The following is a 17,510-nucleotide window of genomic DNA, read 5'->3' on the forward strand; positions in this document are numbered from 1 at the left end:
GACGTCCCCCGGGGCCGTAGCCTCGTCCAGGGAGGAGAGCGAGGAACCACTAGGGTACGCCTCTCTGGACCCTTCCGGTTCCTGTTGGTGATGGTACATCCGCTCGCTGGAAGCTTGCAAGGGAAAATCTCGGGGTTCCATAACCAGTTCCCCCTGAGATACTTGAGTCTCTGTCCCCATTCGCGATTGCCCTCGGGGATACGGGACCGTCTGTGGGGATCTTTCCCTGGTAGATTGCCGGTGGTATCTATGCCCCGTGTGATAGGGGCGACCATGGCAGCATGGGCACTGTTCTTGGGAAGGTGACCTAGACCACTCCCTTGGTGCATACTCTCTGCGTCTGGGGGAGCGAGATCGTCGAGAGACCTGGGGCACTGGAAAGAGTGATTTGTGATAGTACTCCAGCGGCTCAAACCCCAGGAAGGGTGAAGGTGGTCCCAGCCAGGGCGAGGCTGGTTGTAAAAATGGAGATGGGGGCTCCGGGTAGGCTAGGGGGACCCCTGCCTTCTGGTTGGAGTCTGCAGCATAAGCGGAGGGCTGAGAGAAAGCAACTCTGCAGCCCTGTCTGGAGAAGGGCTGTGGTGCCTTGTTTTGTGTGCAGCCTTCCCCCTCCCTTGAGGCGGTAGCTCTGCCCCCTGATGTGTAGGGGATCTCAGCCCCGTCCACGCCGTGCTCGGCACGCTCATGGGCGGTGCCGCGTGGGCGGTGTCCTCCAGTGCCTGCAGGCTGCGTGCCTGCGCGCTCTGCACCGCCAGTTCCCCGGGGGTCGGTGCCACTGCTTGCGGTGCCGCCGGTACTGGCGCTTGTTTAGCCGCCGCCCTGCCTGCGGTGCGGGGCAGCTGTTTGATTATCGGAGGCTGAGCCGCCTCCACGTGGCTCTCCGTGCCGCCGCCGATCAGCTGTTGCTGCGGCTGGGGGCTGTGCGCTCCTCCCGTCCCGCTCGCTGTTGCTGCCGGCAGGGATCAGGCTGGGGAGACTTTCCTCCGTTTTTGCGCTGATGGGGTGAGGGAGGTGGCTTTCCTTTTATGGGCCCCGGAGGGTCCCTCCTGCTGTGGCCACTCCGGCACGTCTGGCTGGAGGGCCTTGTCGAACAGCAGCATTTTAAGCCGCATCTCCCTGTCCTTCCTTGCTCTGGCTGTTAATTTTGCACAGAAGGAGGATTTCTGCGTGACATGGGACTCCCCCAGGCACCTTATGCAGTGACTGTGCCCATCAGACGCTGGCATTGCCTCTCGGCAGGACTCACATTTCTTGAATCCTGAAGAGGACATTGTTGGTGAGTCTTTCAGTTGTTAATGGGGTACTTAGCACCTTCTCTGTGCTGTTTTCCCCCTCTCCGATAGCCTGCCGTGGCAGGAGGGCTCATGGCCCTAGGCTCCCGGCCTCCGGTGCTCCGCTTGTTACTAGGACTGGACTGAATGCCGTTCCGCTTGTTGTTTGTTTGTTTGTTTTTTTTTTTAAACAACAACTGGCTAACTTAACAGTAGCCTAAGAACTTGAAAACTTTAAAGAAAAACAGTTAAAACCATTGAATACGCTAACTTGGCCGTAGCCTAGTTGGATTCCGTCTGCAGCCGACGGCGGTTAAGAGGAACTGGCGGGGACCGGATCGCGCACGTGGCCAGGAGCGCACAAGGGAGCGGCGCGCACCGGCGTATTCGCGGTCCGGCAGAAACTGCTTGGAAGATCCGATCTGCGGCGCCGGGCGAGCCCGACACCTAATGTGGAGCACCCACGGGGACACTCGAAGAAGAACCAATGTTATTTCAGTCATTTCCTGTAAATAAATCCCAATAAATTCTATTCCTATTATCATTTAACTTTGTGATCAATTGCAAATTATTTTTATGCCCGCTTGACAGCCCTAATATGTACATTAATATATTGGGTCAAGATTCATTATGTGAGTCCTATTGGCAGAAAGTCTGTCTGGAGATAAGGTATAGATGCAGACATCACATGCTATATTAGTGGCCAGATGCTGGCTGGCACAGCTCTTTCACAGCTTCCACTGACAGGACTTGTGTAGCTCTGGTTGAAGTTTAAAGCTGTTTTCATGTAGTGGAGGCTTCCCAACTCGAGGAAAAATACTTCTGTGGACACAGCCATTGAATATAGTGGGAAATAAACGCAAACTTGTAAAAAAACATTGCACGGTAGCTCAGAATAAACCAAACCACCATATGTGGGACTGAAGTTCAGATTGCTCACTGTGGGCATGCTAAAGGGGAGGGAAAGGTTACAGATTTTCTTGGCCTCATGTTCCCATGCAGGACACCACAAGAATTATGCTGCAAGCAATAAGGAATGTAAGGGACCAGCATGCTTCCCCAGAATAACCATGGCTAGAACAAGCCCCAGCAGGACAGCACTGTGGGAGTGCAGGTTACACTTCAAAGGTGTACTACTAAATATTTTTTATTGAATTTACTCAAGTACCATAGTGCCCTGCAAAAGATCTGTTCTAAAAAAAATTTGAAGAATGTCAGAACAGAGATTTCCCTGGGATGCTCTTGGGCCGCCACAGACATGTTACTGGTGGTGATGGAGTAAGTAACATATGTGTTAAGAGTTGAGACTAGTTGATACTGCTTCTGCTAATCTCCAGACTTCATGCTTCTGGAAGAAGGGAGGCTTGGCAGATGGCAGAGACAGTGTTCTGTAATGTTATATCTGTCACTGAAGAATGGTCAGGAGCATTATGGGAAGGACTAACTGCATGACTGTAGATGCAACACTTCTTTTTTTTCCTGTTCACGTTGGCAATGTAATCATTCAAAATGACTGGCTCAAATTATACAAGTGCCTTTATGAGGCACTTGCATTTTCTAGGGTCCTTGAAGATACTACATATTCTTCACACACTCTTGTAACCAAGGGACTTCATTATTCTTCTTGTTCTATACATGGGGAAACAGAGGCAGAGCAGTTAAGTAATTCTGTCAAGGTACCAGACGAAGCTGGTATCAAATTTTGTCTGAGTCTATGGACTGCAATCTAGAATTCAGATTAAGAATACTCCTCTTCATACACAGATACGCACTAATAAAAATGCTTATTTTCTAACACTCAGGCCAAGATTTATTTCAGTAGGGATTTCAGACACAAATACAAGCTCTTATCATGCAACAGTCTGTTCTAGTACCATACTTGTGGGTGCACACTTATCCTAGGCTGACTATCCTACTTTGATGTGAAAGCAAAGGAATCTAATGGTTAGAGCACAGGATCTAAAAGCAGAACTCATTTCTACGCACAGCTGTAGCATAGGCTTGCTGCATGGAGTTGGAAAAGGCCACTAACCTCAAGTGTGCTTCAACAATTCTAGTTATAAAATGGTTACAATGATATTTATGTTTGTAAAGAACTAGTTGATGAAGAGGGCTACACTAGTGTCATCCCACATTTGCCTCTAGGACTAGTAACCACACAAAATATTCATATTCCCGTGGTTAGATACATAAAACCATTTAGTCTTATCTTAGGTAATTGTTTTTTGTGGCTAAAGGTTAACAAACAACTGCAGTAACTATTCCATCCCCTATGTAAGAGATGAATGTACCATTAATGTTCTCACCTGCCCAAAGACTCCAGATTCTCTTCTTACAGTTACAAAAGCCCCATGCAATTTCCCCTATCATAATGTCACACTGCTTGCATAAGATTCTCAACAGGAATAAAGGTTCTCCTTCAGCTGTTGCCAATTAAAAGGGACTCCTGTGTAATATTCTTTCAACTGATAAAACTCTGAGTGTTTCGAAGAAAAGCCTTTACTTTCCCATTTCTAGCAGAAGTGAGGCATTTTTTTTGTTAATAAAAATATTGCTATGTAATTAGAGAGATCTCAGATATAAATATTCAGCTTCTAAGTTAATAAATGCTGCTCTGTTGGCATTACGTTTCTAGAAAATGTGTCAGAGACATTGCAAGAGCACAAGTCCTTTGCTGTTGCAGTAATAATTAAGTAGCACTGATAGGGGCCTAACAAAGAGTCTGGTAGGTTACTGGAAAACAGTGGATCTAACTTGTGGGTTGCAACCCCAAAGGCTGTTGCTCACAGGTTGCTGTAGGGTTGTAACGGTGTGAGTGGAATGCTGAGCCTAGGAGTGTGCCAGTATCATCCAGAAAGACCACAGAAGTGGGAAAAGAGGTGCAGGGGTGCTGCAGCACCCCCAGATTTTAGTGGGGTCCTAGCTGGAAGTAGTGGGGTTCTGCTTCTGTCTCTGATCCCATCTCCAGTTTGGAGAGGTGCTAGGGTAGAGCACCCCCATTGTTCAAAGTGTTCCCATACCACTGAGGGAGACCTGTACTTGAGAGGAACTCAGATGTACAACACTCCCCAGGGAGAGAAATAACTTTGAAGGGTTCCCTCCAACCCCTATAGAGTCTGGGAAGGAGGGTGAAAAGGCTATTCCTCACTCCAGGGTTGTGTGTAAAGGAAGACATCATCATAAAGGATGGAGTTTAACTAGCCAAGCTCACGTTAGTAGTAGCTAATAGGGGAGAAGAAAATCTCCAATTCATCGTTACCAGACAGGATTTTTAGAATGTGAAATGCTGGGGCAGAGGTGGGCAGTGGGGAAGATGCAGCTAAATTTTGGGTCATAGGAGGAAAGCTTTTTAAAACTAAAAATAAAGATGGTCCAGTGCTTCCTCATGAACACATGGAACCTTTCTGAAGACAGATTTTGCAAGCACATTTCCTGCATCTGAGAGGATGACACTGCTATAGAAAAGTGAACAAGTATCCAGCTCTTTGAAGGTGTAATTTACTTTAATTTTCAGTTAATTTTTGCAGCTTTGGGGAACTAAGCTCTGGAAAAGAAAAAGTAGCAAAGCCCTATTTGTGGTGTTCTAATATGGGTGTTCAGTACACTCGGAGGCAACAAGAAGAGGGACAGAATTTAAGGTAATACAGAAGAAGCAGATGGGTTAGAGGAAAGGGAGTTAACAGGAGAGAACCAGAATTCTCAACTTCTTTCGTAAGTCTTTTTTTAAGGTGAAGTCTGATGCAAAGTTTGATCACTGCATCTTATGTCTGCATAAATAATTGATTTGGACGCTATCTACTGTTGGTAGTCCACTGCTGCTGCTGTTTCTGACAATGCAGGAACAATGGGATTTGAAATTCTCATCAATGGCTGCACATATGATTCTGATGTCTGAACCCTGATGCAGAATCATCCATGCTAAAAGCTATGGAAGTCAGTATTCATGATGTCTGATGATGTATGTTTGTAAAGCCTTTCATGTGCAGACTGGAGAGGATTTCGTTGATCCCACTAAAACTTGTCATATGATTATTTTGTCAGAGACCACTACTGTGTCCTAGTCTGTGCCATTTGCTTGAGATCTCTGAGATTGATGCAAGCACATGGAAGAGTACTCTAGGCCCCTATCTAATATCCAATTATCAAACGTCAAGAGAACCAGGGCTTTTTTCATGTTGGTATGGGACAGTACACAGTACTGGCACCTTGGCAGCCCAGCTAGGATTCCTGGCTAGGTGGCAGGAGGACCCCAGCAGCCCCACGGCAGGGAGCCAGCTGACGCATGAAGCCCTACCAGCAGCTCCAGCCCTGCGGACCTGGCAAGGGCAGGGAGCTGGCTGCATACAGGCTCCTCGTATTTTAGGGAAAAAGAGCACTAAAGAGAACAATCTTTTACCATTATTATTTTTAAAGGAGCCTCATCAACTGCACAGAATTTTAATCCACACAGCTGTATAAAAAGAGTAACCAAGAAAGAAACCAATTCCCCAGGCTCCTGGATTCACTCAGAGGAACATGTTCCCCCCTCCAATCCTTTATCTCCCATGAAACCATGACCAGACTAGTAACCCACTGTGAAAGAAATCATAGGGAGGCGATTGTGCTCTGGATTCTTCTCTGTTCTAAGAATGAAGCATGAGGCTTCTTCTGTATTCCCTTCCTCCCGTGGCTGTTAGGTCAGACAGATACTTTCCAGAGGATGAACTGTTGATGTACAAAAGGGATTGAGGGAAAAGCCAACACAAAGCAAAGCGGGGAGGGGGAGGAACGGGGGGGGGCAATATTTCTTGCAACATTGTAAAAAATGTCTAATTTAATTTATTCTTTTTAAAAACACTCTCTGGCTTACATGAATGGAGTTGAATTGTTTTGCCTTCCTGGGGGCAGTTGAGAACAGAGGTCATCAAGACATATTCCACTGATCAATTGCCCATGAATACAGAAGTGTGTGAGTGATGATGAAGCTCAGTATTTCCTATTTTGTAATTCTCTGTCTTTGTCTACAGACTGAATTTCAGCTAAATGTGAATCTACAGGTTTAAAAAACTAAGCTTATAATTGAAATGGTGACAGATCCCTTGCTACGTCTAGGTTTAAAAGGTATTTTTGTAGTCCAAATATATGGAAAGTCATCCAATCATCTTTCGAAGCTTTTCCTACTCTCCAGCTCATGCTCTTCATTTTAAATCCCCAACTATCAACTTCAAAGGTTACATTCTAAAACTATTGCCCTGTATCTGCAAACTATTCAAGCCCTTTAATTTATGCTGCATTTTCACCGCTGAACAAAAAATTTCTTTACTCATGTTCAACTAAAAAAGGAACCGCTTAATTATTTGTTCCATTTACATGCATGTTGAAAAGTATACAAATTGTTCTTAAGTGTAGATAAAACATTATGAAGTAAATCCAAAGCAAACAGCGGTTTTTAATTTAAAGAAAAATTATGGACAACAATGATCCCTATAGTTCTTCATGCCTAAAAAAATCAAAGCCTAATTAATTCTAGAAAAATACTCTTAATCCTCATGAGTGAACAGTTCCTCTCAGCATGGCTAGGATAGTGTAATCTTTGGTGTGCGTGTGGCGGGGAAGGAGGGTTGGACTAGAAGGGTGGAGGAGTTATCCAAAGTTCTGAAATGTATCTCAGCTCAGAAATGTATTTTATTCAGTGCAGAAAAGAAGATAAACACAGCATGTGCTTTTTCTTTGTCAATAAGTGTGAAGTGAATTTTTTTTTTAAAAAGGACATGCTTGATATAAAAAGTCCTGCCAGAAGCATGCTTAACATCACAGACAGAAGCAAGGCAGCTGTGCACTGTTATTGTGTACACGGTAAATCAGGCACAAAAAGGGGCAGCTCAGCAGGGCATCAGGAGGGTAAGATGCATACTTAACCCCCTGCACACACTGTTGCGCCATTTCTTTCTATCTTAGTCCTTCTGAAGTCAGTACAGTACCTGTCATGGATGTAACAGGCCATTTTCAATCTAAATCTTGTTATGGATTAATAAGCAAACACTTTCTCGCTTATTATGCAATTTATCATGATGAAAATTGCATTGGGCTCCTCAAGGCTACATGCTGATACATTCATTTATTCTGGGCTCTGTGTATAGAGAGCCATACTAATCTTTATGACAGCTAGGGATGTAAAAGCAAGACTAAAATTACTTTCTGAGCTTGCTCAGTGTATATAAGGCCTTTATTTAAATACAATATACCAGAGCTGAATATTTTAAAATGAGACTCAAAGACATAAAATATTTTATTTTCACCTCCTAAAAATCAAACTAAATTCAGCCAAAAACTATCTTACTCATATATTATTCCACCTTAAACAGTACAAAGCCGCTCATTCTTAAAATTTTGTTCAGCAGATGTCTAAATATATTCTATACAGTGAACTATCAATATTTATGTAGAAATAATGTGAAAAGTTAGTCTGACATGGAATGACAATTATGTGCATTTACAGAAGCAAGGCAACCTGCAGAGTTCATTATTGTCCGTGTTTTCTTAAACATTTCACAATTATAAGCCACTGACACAGCAGCTGTCTTGCAGAACTGCAAGTGAAATATAAAATATAACACAATGAATTCAACTTTGGTACTAAAGCCATGGTTTGTGAAAGTAGATGGTGGTCTTTAATATTCTAGGAATGTTGTATCTATTGGTTAAATAATCAATTATTTAACAAAAACAGATTCAGAGCACCTTTAAAATGTCTGAACTGAAATACCGTGCATTTTTAATTTTATAAGGTTTATATTATCGTCTTTTTTTAAAAAAATATGTTTGGCAAACTACAAAGATACAGTGCACTACACAGCTGTTAAGTTTTTTGCAAATAATGAACTTATTAGAATTAAATATTAAACCAACTAACTAATTTATAACATCATGTAAGACTTGTTTACAATTTTAATCTTTTCTTAACATTTAGAAGTGTGATCTGCAGATATTAATACACTATAATATACAATACAAATATAATCTGATAATATATCTAAATGTCAATTTAAGACTTAAACAGTGCACAACAATTTCAATGCACTGCCCAGATGACGCATGCATTAAATAATTTATTAATACTTTTCAGTATTCATCTCTCACATGCTTTAAAACATCTTCAGAAATCTTCAGAGTATCCACAAGATTATATTGATCCCCCCACCCCAATTATTTAAGAGAAGACATACAGCTGTATGGCATGGCATAGATTACTATGAATGTCAGAGATAAAAAGATAAAGACACTAATTACTGAAGAGAAAACCTGCACTTTTATTTCCTGTAAACAATATACTAATATTAATTCTTAAAATATGATGGTAACACCATGCTGATTCATCTATGATATCTGTATTTTCAACTTCTGAATATTCCTTTCAGTTTAAATCCTTAACTAAAGTGCAAATTTCAAAATACTTCATATTGTTTTTTCAGTAATTTTTTCCTCTTGTTAGTCCAATTTATCATTTAGCACTTAAGGCTGAATGTTACAAATATTTGCAAGGATAAAAGCCTATATTTGTGTGTTGAAACTGTTCCATTCAACATAATAATATATATATATATTATTTATATATAAATATAAAAATACAAGTTAGTATTTATAACTTGTATCCTAAAAAGTGGTAATTCTGGGAAAGTTGATCATAGGTCCTAAAGACCAGATCGTCATTTGGTGCAAATCAGCAAAGCACCATTGAAATAAATGGAACTGACGGGGTATGCCAGCTATAATATGGCTTACACAATTTACTGCAACACAACCTTTAAGAGGAAAATTAAAATATTGAACTGTGCAACTTTAAACATTAAATATATTTGAATATATAATATACAGAAAGCAAATATTAGTTTCTATGTTTTTATTCCAAGTGATGAAAAGTAGATGCATCTAATCATCAATCTGTATCAGTCTTCAGATGATAACTTCACAAGGTTTCTAGATAAATATTGATAGTTACTGTGTAGCATGCTTTAGACATTTGCTAAACAAACAAATTATATCTCAATTTTCAGCCAATTATATTAACTAATTTGTCATTGTAATTTGCAGATATACTTCTTTTAAAATTGATTTTTGCATAAAATAACTACTTAAAATTGTACTTTGTAGTTGTAAAAGAACTACAATGCAGATAGCTCTGAAAATATTCTAGATACAATTTAGAGGATAAAATGAAAATTTACATAGTTTTCCCAGAATACAAATCTGATATTGTGTGTGTCACCTATCAGGGTTTATTTATTTTTTCACAGGATTCACGCAACTATGAATGGAAACTAATCTTATCACAGTAGACACCTGAGGTATAGCCACTAATATTATCCAGAAGTATTAGTTATTGTTATTTTGTTTCTAGATAGGAAAGAGTAAATTTGTATTTTGTTATAGCTAATACACAAACAGACCACTGTTTGTCTGTTGTATCAGTTACAGTTTATTTTCCTAATGATACAACAGTTTCTCTTTACCCATGTTTGTTTTGTATAACAGTTTGCATTATCAGATAAAACTTAGCTAAGTAAAGAAAAAATATAGGAGCTATACAAATGTTCTATACAAAAATATATTTGGAAAGAGATTAAGGATAAATCTCAGACAAAATAATTAATTTTACTACAAACACAAACATTAATTAAAAAAAAGACAGACAAATATGGGTGCAGTTCACCAAAACACTGACTTGGCAAATAGTCACTCTGATATCAGATTACTAAACAGTATAAATGTTATTCATGTGAGAATTGATATTTGTGATAGGTGATAGGAAGGTCTCTGGGTAACAAAATATTACTGAAATCATGCATTAACAATATTTAAAAACACAGATCAAACTACAAGAACCCAATTTTTCAGAGTCATCTGACGGATTTCAGCTATATATTTTATCACAATTATTTAAATGGGATGATTCGAACACTAAGGGACTATTCAGTGTAACTAAAACTGGTATACTAAGGGACAATAGGGTGGAGACAGGAGAAATTATGTGTGAGCAGATGCCACAAGCTTTTTTCTCTGTTCTCTTTCTAGGTTTATATACTGTAGCCATCAACACAGAATCCAACCATTTTGTCTAAGTCAGAGAATCCTGCAAACACAGGTGAATGCTCCTATTCATATGAGTGGGATTACTTAAAAATATGTGGGGGGATAGGATCCTATGTGTTAACCTAAGGAAGTTAGTATTCTGATTCTAGTTAATTGCAGTTGCTCCAAGACCACATAGGGCAAAAGGTGGCATGTCACACTGACAATTCTGTAGCATTTAAATATTTATATGCAAATAGTAAGACTTGAAGCTGAGGGATATTTACTAGATAATAAGCAGCAGCTGTAGGTCACAGATAAATTCCATAAACTACCTTAGTTTAAAGTGTGAAATATTAGAATACCTTTTACCATAACAGTACATTCATGTCTTTATGTCTATTTCAAGGAATTGAAATTTTAGTTTTACTGGAGAAGACACATGATTATATGAACCAGTACCTCATTTTGCCCATAAAATAAGGCCATCAAACTCATTTTCCTCCCCTCAGCCCTTTCCACTCCCCCCATTGCACCAAAATCTTTGTCTTTGACTTCAGGACCCTGAATATCTTATTCATCACAATTTTGCCCTTTTGTCTTTTCATAGCAATTGTCTCCCCTCTGTTTTACCAATTGCTCTAGCCTTATTACACATTGTGCTCACTTCCCTCACAAATTTCTCCATGACCTCCATCCCTATGTTTACTTCATCTTCCTGAGGTAACCGTCCCCTAGTTTAAATCCCTTTGGATGATCACTACTGAAGTGACTGATACAGAAGATTAGCTGGAGGATGATGAAAGGGTGTAGAAGAATTTGGGAAACATCTTTGTATTTTGTGTGCCTCACATGCGCAGTATGATATTAAAACTAAATATCAGGGTTTGAGCAACTACTGTCTCCTTTGTTGACTGTAACACTTTCCTCTACCCATGTTCATTCACTGCTTTGTCCTCTCAGCAGGTGTTATTTTATCTTTTTATAGCATTCAACACATTGTGAGTACGACTGCAAACAAATAAATTATCATAGCTCCATCTCTAAATGTCCTCCTTCGTACAAACTTCTTGTTTGCCTTCACCTTTCATAACTTTGTTTTTATCTTTTAGATTCAGAATCTCTTGGCTCCTCACACATTCCCCACATTGCTACATTCATCTATTACTACTGTGACATACAGGCCCCTTAGCAAACAATGCTTTGTAAACAACTCACTACATGAACTAAATTGCTTACAGGGTATTTGTCAATTAAGGTTAACGTATAACACCTCTTTTGGAAGCTGTCATCTTACCAGTGGTTATAATCATGTCACAATCTGTGTATTAGTAATATTTAAAGGATAAATGTGTGAAGTAGATGCTTGTATGGTTTTAAGTGAAAAGAAATCACGAGTCAGTGCTGTTAATCTTGGCCTAAGCCTATAGGAGGAAGTAGCTACCTATCCCCTGCGATGTAATGCAAGGCTCAACTGTCAACTGTTGTCCCATAATCATTAATGGAAAAGTGTAAAAGACAAGTGCAAACAATCAAAACCACTTGGAGGTACAAAAGAAGCATTGCAACAGACAGGGATCACCCTCAACGTAAATAAAGACAAAAGACAATTTCAATGTAACCAGAACTGGGAGAAGCACTCTGCATACATTCACAAAGACATCCTGTGAAGTAAAGATGTTTTTCATGAATAAATTATAGATTATGTTTTTTGTGAAACCAGCCATCTCTGTAACACACTGAACTTCAGAGGGGAAAACCTACTTTATAAAGTAAGAAGATATTGTAAAAAATTGTAGGCCTCTGCTGATTTTGTAGGGATATTTAAAACCAAAATTTATACAGATGCTATGCATGTACACCAAGCTTAGTTGAGGAAAACATAAAATTGTGCCAGTACTTCTGAACAAAATAAACAGCTTTTCGTAAAATGTATTTTTCAAAATACCAAAAAAGGAAGGAAAAAAAATCAGCAGCTTCTGAAAAATACTAAAAAATACTAGCTTTTCACGTACAAGAAAGCAAAAGAAGATTAGAAAATTATGTTTTCCTGACAAAGAATGTGTAAATGATATTTTCCCCCTCAATTTTGAAGAGAATGTCTTATAGATTAACAACTTGGTACTTCAAAGCCTGTCCTGAAAAATGTTTCACAACTATAGACTTCAAGGCAGGGGTAATGCCCAGGGTGGCAACAAATTACTAACTACAAAACGTTAAACGGTGCCACCAAAGAGATCCTTCTAATCTATGTATGTCTACACTACAATTAGAAACGCATAGCTGGCCTGTGCCAGCTACGTCCTGCTTAAACTAAAGGGCTATTTAATAGTGGGATCGCCTTCCAAGCTCTGGCTACAGCCTAAGAAATAGCCCTTCCCATTTTGCAAGATCCTAGAGCCTGGGCTGCAGCCCGAGCCAGGAAGTCTATACAGCAGGAAAATATCCATGCAGCCTTAGCTCTGTGAACGGGAGTCAGCGGGTATCTAGCTGCAGCGTAGACAGATTCTATATGTCTAAGGTTTTCTGGTTCTGCGGGAATTTCTACACTACAGGCACAATAGGTCTCCTCCTACAAAACTGTAATATTGAGCAGATTATACTAATGGAAGAGGATTGTCCTTTGTTGTAGGAACTCCCCTCAAGCTATAGTAGCTAGATGAACAGAAGCATTTTTCTGTCGACCTCACTGCCTCTACAGCAGATATGATGTCAGCACAGCTATGATGCTCAAAGATGTCTTTTTTTCACATACAGAAGTGCTTTCACTATGTCAGCCTACAGTTTGTGTAGGCCAGGTGTGAGATTGCACCCCAGAGCCATCAGAGACTGCCCAAACACCTCTCCGATATTAATAACTATCCTTTTGGTATTCCAGGTACAAATGTCAGATTCCAAATTGTTCAAACACACGTAGGCTCATTGCCAGAATTAAAAACAGTGGTCGTATCTCTATTTTCATATGTATGAACAGCTGCAACAAAGCAGAACATTACACATACAATATCATTAGATCAAATACATACTTTGCAAGTTGCTTCTCAGCATCAGCACAGAGCTCCAAAAGGCCCATTAATACAGCAGAAACATCCATGTAAGGCTCCCATACTGTAAAACCTCGCCCAATTAGGTCAATGGCAGTTCTGCGGATAGTGCTGTGTGGAGGAAGCTTGGGGCTTGGTGGTTGTAGCAAAAGGAATGTCAAAGCTTTACCTGTCATACAAGACAAGATAAAAAACAAACACAATAAAAAAAGAAACTACTGATTTGATTCTGCTTCGCTATTTTTAGAAGCTGCCATTAATAAGTGCACAATACGGAAATTTCGTCACAGAGTTAAACTCAACATTAGACCATATGCTTCCAACAGGCAGGTCCCAACATGTGCACAGGGTCTCCATGAAGTGTCACGGAGAGGAGAAATGCATACCATACACTTCATTTGATGACATTTATTTGATTTCATACAAACCTGACAGGAAACCACTGATAGCGTTAACCATGCCGAGGAATTACTGTCTTTTGCAGTTACTTATTATCCTTCCCGAACTTGAGGAAATACTTGGCTAGATCAGAATCTGCAGCCATTTTTATGGAAAGAATTCTAACATTTACAGAAATTTATTTAGGGAAAATATTTTCCAGTTAGAAATCTGCCAACACTATAACTGTACTGAAACAAAATAAAATAATGTATTCTATTTAAATATAGGCAGCACATAGCAAAAATATATTGCAAATAAGTTTAAAATGAATAGTGTGGGGTGCACATATTCCTTCCTTTAAATCTCATAAGTATTTGGGTTTATGCAATGTACAAGGTTAAAAATTATGAGGGGAGTCAGGCTGCTATATGAGAATCACCGACTGATACTACTCTTTCCCATTGATGGGCAGGAAGTTAAATCATATTATGATGGCTCTGTTGACACAGTATGATAAACTTACAGGGATAATGTAACTATCATTAAAAATATTTCTCTTCTTTCTGTATACCTAAAATGTACTAAACTGACCCTAAAACATCTAAATGACTTATTGGTAGGAAAATCACCAAGTTTATTGGGCCTAAACAGTGACATGTGACAACATCTATCCCAACAGTATTATGACTCAATTTATAAAAGAAGTAGATGTCAACCCAAAGCAAGCATTTCTTTATTTCATCTGCTGTTTAGTGAGAGCATGTGAGCAACTGCATGTAACACCTCCCCTCCAATTCTTTTTAAGAATGGCTGGATAAATTCAGTACTCATGAACGGTGCTGGAATAAAGACTAACAATATAATGTGTAATATATGTAAGGGTGATGAGCTTTAGTGGGACAGACCCACTTCTTCTAATCTAGAGAATTGTTCTCTGTCTACCTCGCAAATGAGGCACAAACTTTCCCACATCACCTCACATTACTAACGTCCCTCAGTTGCGTGCTGAGATAAAATGCTGTTCTGTTTCCACGCATACTTGAACCTGTCTGCTGGGTCTACTAAAAAGGATGTCAACTGTGAATTTATTTTTATGTGTGGATATCTGACAACTAAGAACTGGACTGAGACCAATACTGTATGTTAAAACAGACATTGATGATAACGGCTTCAAGATACCACCACCTGAACAGGTTAAAAGGTTCTATATTACATTAAGAATGCCATAGTTGATCTCTATATCTTAAGTGTTGAAATAGCATGGGGGCAACAACAACTTGTTTGTATGAGAAATGTAAGTATTCTGAACCAGATGAAGCATTGATCTGAATCATCAGGAAATTCTTACATTCATATTGCATCCTGAATATAAAATATTCAATTGAGATTACCTTCACCATTAATTTTCAAACCAAATAGTCCTGAAAATATGATTTTACTGGGCCACAAGTTCATTAATTAAAAATTGTATTTGTGGGACAAATATGTAACCCTTAAAATTACTTGAACTAAAAGAGATTACAAAAATTTTTAAATAGGCTACATTTCACAACACTTTGTGTATAGTCAATTATTCCATCAAGCAAGCAAGGGAGAGATAAGCAAAAAGCTTTTACAGACATCTGTAGGAAGAAGAAAAAGATTTATAAAACATGAAAATAATTTTGGAAGGGTGCTTTATTAGAGCAAGATTTTAATTAGCCAATTAAAAATTAACTGCTGACAGCATCTTTTTAAATGATCAAAACACTAAGTAAAGCACATTATGCTCTAGCCAAGTAGAAATCATAGCTTTCAATATTCCAGTGGAACACTTTTGTAGCCTAACCACAATGTACTGTAAGTTAAACTGTATATTGATTTTTGGTCAGAACTGTGGCTGGAATTGGTAGATTTTTTTTTTTTATATTTTCACACTTATTTTTCTATTTTTGAACCAGCTGATAGAGCTGACTGAAATGTTTCTGGGTGAAAAAAGTCCCTTTCAACCAGCTTTAATTGTGTGTCTCTCATCAGGATGTAAAAGTTCTCTCCTTTACTTAAAAGGCCCCTTATGACATCATCTGAAGAATCAGTAGAGGGAGGCTTTCAATCTAAGTGAACAGTGCCGTCTGGGGATGTAACTTTAGTGAATAATATTGCAAAACTGGAGTAGTTTCCTAAGTGCAATGGTGTATTTCACCAGCATTTCCCTTAAACTTAATCCCATCATGGCTATTACTCACAGCCAGTACTTGATTTACTTTGATTGCTACTGTCAGCTCCTCAGGTGATGTCAGAGATCTGCGCTAGCCCACTCTCCAAACTGAGCCCTCCAGAGACAGCTTCCTCACAAGAATCAAAAAGAGAAACATGCACATGGGAAATTTCTAGATAGACTAATAAGCTTAGGCAGTGAGTTCAGGAAATGCCTGCACTGAGCTGCACATATGGTGGCTGCTGCTATAAGTGAGTGACTTAGGAGCCATGTGTATAATGAATAGCTTTAGAGCAAACACTGCTCTGGGCATCCATACCATTCTTCTTCTACACTTGCAATGCGGCAGCTTGTAACACTCACTTCCCAAAATACTGCTAACTGCACCAGTATATTGTAGAGACTAAGGAACATTTGGATATACTACCTTACCTTAAAATATTGCAAATATGTCACAAAACTGTGATGTCCTGAATACACAAAGAAATGGCTACTAATTACCTACCAATGTCAGAGGCTGAATAGAAGACAGAAGAAAAGAAGGTCACATTAAAATAATGCTACTGTAATTAATAGCTCAATTACAATGACAATCCTTTGAGATTACATATTATATGCACTTTAAAACCAAATGAATTTCTGATGATTTATGTTATTACAATGAACGCCAAATGAATTAATAATGTGTTACCAAGTGAATGAAGCCCTTCCCCCAGCTATGCAGGTCACAGAACACAGGTGGCATAGTGCCATTTTGTATTCTTCTGCCTCTGCTTCCAGTGATGGACTTAAATAAAAAAGGAATTCCATATGATAAAATCTCTTACTGGGAAGGCTGGGAAAATAACTATTTTCATGGGCTGTCACTCAATGTTAAAACAAATCTGCCCATCTTCTTTTGAGTTTTTGCTTTTTTAAAAATTTCTACATCGTGTCACATTTTATTAAAGAAGAAACAAGCAAAAAAGTTTCATTACAGGCCACAGTCTGATGGCAAAAGCCTGAGGTATGGGAGAACTGGGTAAAAGTTTTCCAGCTCAGCTCCATGTCCCCATATAAAACCCACCAACCCAATATGATAGCAGCTGTGTAGAGGGCAGCTCAAGGTAGGGCCTATCTATTAGAAGGCATCCTCTACTCATTTGAGTGCACCAGTTACCCAACTGAGACATAGCAACTATGCTGAGGAGTGTGTCCAAAGGGGATAAATGCCCTGGGATTATGGAGTTGCACCGCACAGGACTCTAGTGTATGCTTAAACAGAGAAAATCGGGAGTGGAACAGGAGCAGAAAGTTAGAGAAGAAAGAGCAGAGCTATGGGGCAGAGGTCACTGCCCTTACAAAACATGGGTGTTAGAGTGACTGGACACATGACAGAACTAGCCCTAACACTGCAGTTCAATACCCACAGCTGGCCTCTGCCAGCTGCCTCAGATTCATGGGACTCAGTCTAGGGGGCTGTTTGTCTAGGGGGCTGTTTAGTTCCACTGTAGAAGTTCAGTCTCAAGCTGAAACCTGGTTTCTCAGGCACCACAATGGGAAAAGACACCAGCCTAAGCACAAATGCCT

The 17,510-nt window shown here is 39.5% G+C and overlaps 1 protein-coding gene across 3 annotated transcripts in view; it reads right to left on the reverse strand.

Annotated features, from left to right (window-relative positions):
• WDR7 (WD repeat domain 7) overlaps positions 1–17,510 on the reverse strand; it is a 310,876-nt gene that overhangs the window by 86,551 nt on the left and 206,815 nt on the right. For all 3 annotated transcript variants that reach the window (XM_074995753.1, XM_074995754.1, XM_074995752.1), the window contains one exon: positions 13,346–13,532. In XM_074995753.1, coding sequence (XP_074851854.1) covers positions 13,346–13,532 — 187 coding nt within the window. The remainder of the gene's footprint in view (positions 1–13,345; positions 13,533–17,510) is intronic.

This window comes from Carettochelys insculpta, chromosome 5, assembly GCF_033958435.1.
Source record: "Carettochelys insculpta isolate YL-2023 chromosome 5, ASM3395843v1, whole genome shotgun sequence".
NCBI classification, from domain to species: Eukaryota; Metazoa; Chordata; order Testudines; family Carettochelyidae; genus Carettochelys; species Carettochelys insculpta.